The sequence below is a fragment of the Xiphophorus maculatus genome, chromosome 24 (genome assembly GCF_002775205.1).
Source record: "Xiphophorus maculatus strain JP 163 A chromosome 24, X_maculatus-5.0-male, whole genome shotgun sequence".
NCBI lineage: Eukaryota > Metazoa > Chordata > Actinopteri > Cyprinodontiformes > Poeciliidae > Xiphophorus > Xiphophorus maculatus.
In genome coordinates, this window is record NC_036466.1 from 14,623,254 (window position 1) to 14,629,253 (window position 6,000).

General features: G+C 41.8%; 1 protein-coding gene across 6 annotated transcripts in view; it reads left to right on the forward strand.

Moving 5' to 3' along the window:
* LOC102234049 (arf-GAP with GTPase, ANK repeat and PH domain-containing protein 1-like) overlaps window positions 1-6,000 on the forward strand; it is a 59,962-nt gene that overhangs the window by 17,298 nt on the left and 36,664 nt on the right. For 4 of the 6 annotated variants that reach the window (XM_023329444.1, XM_023329441.1, XM_023329440.1 and 1 more), the window contains exons 2-7: window positions 59-117; window positions 205-292; window positions 977-991; window positions 2,326-2,411; window positions 3,274-3,415; window positions 4,494-4,628. In XM_023329444.1, the coding sequence (XP_023185212.1) occupies window positions 59-117; window positions 205-292; window positions 977-991; window positions 2,326-2,411; window positions 3,274-3,415; window positions 4,494-4,628 (525 nt within the window). The remainder of the gene's footprint in view (window positions 1-58; window positions 118-204; window positions 293-976; window positions 992-2,325; window positions 2,412-3,273; window positions 3,416-4,493; window positions 4,629-6,000) is intronic. The other 2 variants (XM_023329445.1, XM_023329443.1) reach the window with 1 other exon arrangement.

The window sequence follows — 6,000 nt, forward strand, 5'->3', positions numbered from 1 at the left end:
CATGGTTCTGGACCGACCCGGCCCGGCCCAACCCGACTAACTGCTGCTTTCTCCTCAGACGCCTTCGTCAACAGCCAGGAGTGGACCCTCAGCCGGACCGTACCAGAACTCAAAGTGGTGAGTCCCGGTATCGTGTCACAGTCGACCCGGTCCGGTCCAGTCTGGTCCGATCAGAACTAACCGCCCGGTTCTGTCTCCTCGCAGGGCATTGTGGGTAATCTGGCCAGCGGGAAGTCGGCGCTGGTCCACCGGTACCTGACAGGAACCTACGTCCAGGAAGAGTCTCCTGAAGGTGAGGGGTTCTGGTGTCGGTCCGACCCGATTCCTCTGAGTTCTGATCAGAAATTAACCAGAATAATGAGCAGAACCGGGTCAGAAGGTCTCCTCTAACCGGACCCGACCAGAACATCCACAGACCCAGCTTCACTGCAGGAAGGTTCTGCTGAACAGAACCGGACAGAACCGACTCTTATCCCATTATTTATACTTATTTTTTACTGATTTATTTCTATATTTTTATTTACATTAGTACATAAGTTGTTCTTCTTTTACTCCATGTTTGGGGTTTGGTTCTGGTCCGGTTCTGGTCCGGTTCAGCAGCAGCTGGAGGCTCCAGCAGGAAGCGCATTCCTCTGCTCTAAAAATACGCAAGGCCTGGGTTACCGTGGCAACGCAGCCGGACCACAGACCAGAACTATTCTGGTTCTGGAGCAGGCCGGCCCGGCGGGTCGTCCCGCTCTGCGGTGCGTTCAGGGCCGCTCAGACAGACCAGCGCAGCCGTTAGCGGAGGAAACCTGCCTGACCTCCGACCTCTGACCCACAAACCAGGAGGAAACGGATCCAGAACAGGAGCCAGATGACTTAGCCTGCTGTCCTCTGTGACCTCTCCGTGACCTCTGCATGTCCTTCAGCCTCTGACCTTGCTCTGCTTTGTGTTTCCTCTCTTGCTGCTTTCTGGGACGCTCTGATAATCTAGCTGACGTGGATGCAGGTAAATACTCGCTCTGGTAGTCCGTCCGTCTGTCCATCCATCCATCCCTCCGTCCGTCTGTCCATCCATCCATCCCTCCATCCATCTCCCTGTCCGTCTGCCCATCCATCCATCCCTCCATCCATCTCCCTGTCCGTCTGCCCATCCCTCCATCCCTCCATGTCAGACCGCTGTAGGTTCTAGCAGCAGCTCTTGGCAGCAGCAGCAACTCGGTTCTTGTCTCTTATTGACAAAACACAACAATAAAGTTTCTCTAAACCTTCAGCTGATCAGCCAGAAAAGGGTTTATTTATAATACCTTATATTTTATTCACTTTTTTGTTTTTATATTTTTGCTTTATTTAAAATATGTTATTTATTTAGATTTTATATATTCATTTATTTATTAACAATAGGTCAGATTATTTTTATTAAGTAATGAAGTAAAACCAGATAAAAAGTCAGATTTCCTCCTAACTCCGTTTTGACGGCAGATGTTTCTGTTTAACTCAGAGGCAGAAATGATCCGGAATGTTTCCAGAACAACGACTTAAGGAACCCGATCGGTTCTGCAGAACCTAAAGCTGACTCCAACCAGCTGCTGTTAGCCGACTGCTAGCCTAGCTAGCCGACTGCTAGCCTAGCTAGCGGTTAGCTCCGCCTCTCCTTCGCTCTTTTTCGTTTTCCAGCTCTTCGTCGTCTTCATCCTCAGTAGCTAGAAAAAATCAAGCCTCATTCTGATCCAGAAGAGAAAAGTTTCCAGTTCAGGTCTGACTGGAAGGCGGTTTGAGTCCAGTAGGATTTCGGATCGGGTCAGACGGAACATCAGGTTCACTGGGTCAGGAAACGGCAGCCGTTAATCCGGCTGAACAGCGCCCCTACAGGCCGGAGGTTTTAATAACGAAACAAATCCTAAACCTGTGAACTTTATGACTTAATAACTACCAGTAAAAGTTGCTAATGAACCATATAAATAGGTTCTTTAGCGAACCAACATTCGTTAAAGAATGTTGGAACCCTGAATCTAATAAATTCGGGGTTTAGCAGGTTTTTCAGACATTTCTTTTCTGCATAATCTTTGCATAATTGTCCACAAAGAAATATCAATCTCTCATACAAAAAAGTCCAAACTTTAAAAGTCCAGTTACCATTTTAAAGGTAAAATTTCCTTCTGAAAATATTTGTCTAAATTTCTAAGCCATCTTTTTCCATTCGTGGCTCCAGAGTTTGGTTAGCACCAAGCTAACAGAGACCCAGCTGATACAATAATGATCCTGTTCGCCAGGGGGCGCTAGTTTAAGCATGTGTGAGCGCAGCAGCTGAACCAATCAGCTGTGCTCTCCTCTCTGCCGCAGGAGGGCGCTTTAAGAAGGAGATCGTGGTGGACGGCCAGAGTCACCTGCTTCTCATCAGGGATGAAGGAGGCCCCCCGGAGGCGCAGGTGGGTACTGCAGCTGTTACCGGGGCAATAACTGGATTTTAAACCATTCATATGATTAGAAATCAGTTTTTAATTAAGTTTCAACTTAAAATTAATTACCTTTCACATCTCGGTGCTTATACTCTGCAATTTATTTGCAAAAAATATTTATTAAGATACAGCTTTAAGATAAAAAGTATGAAAATAATAAAATATAATATTCTGTCAAGGTATAATGAAGAATTTGTGCTGTATCATTACAAACAATATATATTTTATATTTATATATATACTGCCTGTTTTGTGTTTAAATGTGTGTCTATATTAGGGATTATTTAACTATTGATTAATTCATTATTCTGACGATAAATTGGATAAAAACTGACATTCAGCAGATTTTATTTAAACCTTTTTAATATAATAGAAATACATTAAAAGTTGTAAACAAATAACTAAATTCCTTTTTTAAATAAGAACATAAACAGTTTAATCCATAAATTCAGTAACAAATTTTCATTTAAAACTTTTCTGTTGATAATTTTATAGATTAACTGATTAATAACTGATGGCAAAAGGTACTAATAGATTTTTATTGATTATGTTCTATTAAAAACAATAACAGAAAGTTTTTCATATTTTAAATGTTTATTTTTGCTTCATTTCTGTTCTGACTGTTGTTGTTTCAGCTCCAGTTAATGATTATTGATTATTAACCTGGTTGGTTTCAATAATCGACTCATTATGATTAGTCTATATGGATAGCTGATTGATTATTTGTTTCATTGAGTGTTTCAGTTTAAATCAGCCTGTGGTCCAGTCTGACCTGTGTGTGTGTGTGTGTGTGTGTGTGTGTGTGTGTGTGTGTGTGTGTGTGTGCGTGCAGTTCGCTCTGTGGGTGGACGCCGTGGTGTTCGTGTTCAGCCTGGAGGATGAGATCAGCTTCCAGACGGTTTATCACTACTACAGCCGCCTGGCATCCTACAGGAACACGGCCGACCTGCCGCTGGTGCTGGTGGGAACCCAAGGTGCTCACACACACACACACACACACACACACACACACACACACACACACACACACACCCCAACATCCTGATCCACACACGCGTCCTGTCTGAGCCTCTGCTGCCATCTGGTGGCGGTAGGCGGCGTTACGTCTGAGTGTCTCTCATTTCTCTCACACCACATCATGATGCAGCCACTGCCATGCTTTACTCTCAGTGGTTCTGTTTAGAGGTCAAAGTTCACTTCTGGACGTCTCTTCCTGTTTCACCTGCTTCAGATCAAACTGGGCCCTCAGCATAATGCTGCCGGTCGGTTCTGATCCAACCAGAACCAGAACGGGCTGAGAGTCCATCAGAAACAAAACTGGCTTTCATCTCTGTCAGCTCATCTACCTGATTACCGAGTTATTTTAATTAATTTTATTTAATTATTCAATCATTTATTGATTTTTATTAATTTTATTTATGTAATGATTTATTTACTACTTTATTTTTAATTAAGTTCATTTATTTACTTACCGTAATGGTTTATTAATTTGTTTCTTTCTAGAAAGAAAGATGTCTAGAAATCGATCAGCTGATCTTTTTATTTGAGATTTTCTTTTTGGTTTTATTTATTTTGTCATTCATTCATTTCATTTATTAATTTATTTATTACGTTGTATTTATTTCTTTAAATTATTTATTTTTATCCATTTAATTTGTTAATTTTATTATTTAATCATTCATTTATTTGTGATTATTTTATTTAAATTTTTGTCATTTTTACTTAAGTGTTCATTCTACTTAGTCATTTATTTATTTGATTCATTTAATGTATTTATTTTCTTTAAATGAATAACTTTCATAAAACAATAATTTATTCATTTATTTTATTTAAATGTGATTAGTCATTTATTTTAAATTTTATTTTAACTGATTTATTTAGTCATTCATTTATTTGTGCTCATTTATTAAAATTTTAGTCATTTCATATGTATTTATTAATTTAATCATTTATTTTTATGTATTATTATTGTGTCGCTGTGGAAGCCCTTCCACCAGCAGAGGGCGCCAGAGCCCCTCCTCCTGACCGTCTCTTCCGGTCGTTTCCCTCCAGACGCCATCAGCTCGTCCAACCCGCGGGTGATCGATGACAGCCGCGCCAGGAAGCTTTCCAACGAGCTGAAGCGCTGCACCTACTATGAGACGTGCGCCACCTACGGGCTGAACGTGGAGCGCGTCTTCCAGGACGGTAAGCCGCTCCTGCGGGAAGGTGACTTTCCTCCATCGGCTCTTAATCGCTCCGCAATTAGGAGCGAAATGGCGCCGCTCGGCTATTGAGCTCCGACCAGCCGCAATTAACTTTTATAATGAGGAGGGGGGAGATGAAGGGCCGGACATTACGGCTGAAAGTGACCGAGGCCATCAGAGTCCTCACTGACCCGGCCGCCTGGTTCCGGTTCGGATCCGGTTTCACTTCACCTCAATAATAGAACAACACCACATTCATCCGCAGCAACTTTAAATGTCAAATTTACTACTTTAAATGAGTCCATGAAGGCAACATTAACGGCTGGTCCAGGGTTTCCAACCTGCTGTTGCTCCGCTGGTCCAGCAGGGGGCAGCCTGTCCTCTCTGAGCGGCGCTGCAGACCCGAGCCTCCGGAGGAAAGACTGCAGACTAAACGCTGCCTGATTATCCTCTTAATTATTCCACTGAGTGAGTGTGTGTGTGTGCGTGTGTGTGTGTGTGTGTGTGTGTGTGTGTTTGCCTCCTTGTATTTGTCTCATCATTATCTCAGATTAATCAGTTTTCTAATCATCCAGCAGAACCAAGAGTTTAATGTTTCTGTGGACAGCAGCAGCCTGCAGCGCTGTGTGTGTGTGTGTGTGTGTGTGTGTCACCACAGCAGTCTGCCTCTGTTTCCACACGTCCAGTGAATTTTCTGCATCTATGCTGCTTTTTCTAGGCTTTTGCAGCCATAATTTCTCGTGGATTAAAATGTTTAATCTAATTAATCAAACTTTATATCAATTAAATAATCAACATTTTAATTAAAAACATTTTGGATGCTAAAGTATTGGACAAACAGACGTATGAGCTCAAACTGAGATATTTATTTTTCTGTTCCTCGGCCGTCAGATTGATCAAAGTGTTTTTATATCCAATCAGCTTCAGGAACATTTGAAAAAAAACATTTAATTGTGTTAAAATTCATGTAAATAATTCATCAAAATGAAGGCGTCAACGTCCCACCTCCAATAATTTAATGCAACTCATTATGTAGAAAACTGTTGAAAAAATTAAAACCTGGACATAATTAATGTCTCCCAACAGGAATTAGGTTGGCGATGACGCTAATGATACAAACAAGATGGCTGATTGGAAAAGATAACAGAAATTATTTTACACTGTAGTTACTCTTTTATGTCTGGTGATAATCGGATGTTATTTGGGTCTGAAGGTGAAAGTGAAGCATTTTTATGGCTTCGTTGTGTGTTGAAGAGTTCAGGTCTGTTTCTAGGGTCGGCTGTGTGACATTCAGGAAGTCGTGTTATTCCCCTGAGATAACCACGAGCTGCATCATGCAGGTATGGATGAATCTTCATCGGCGCAGACTGAGG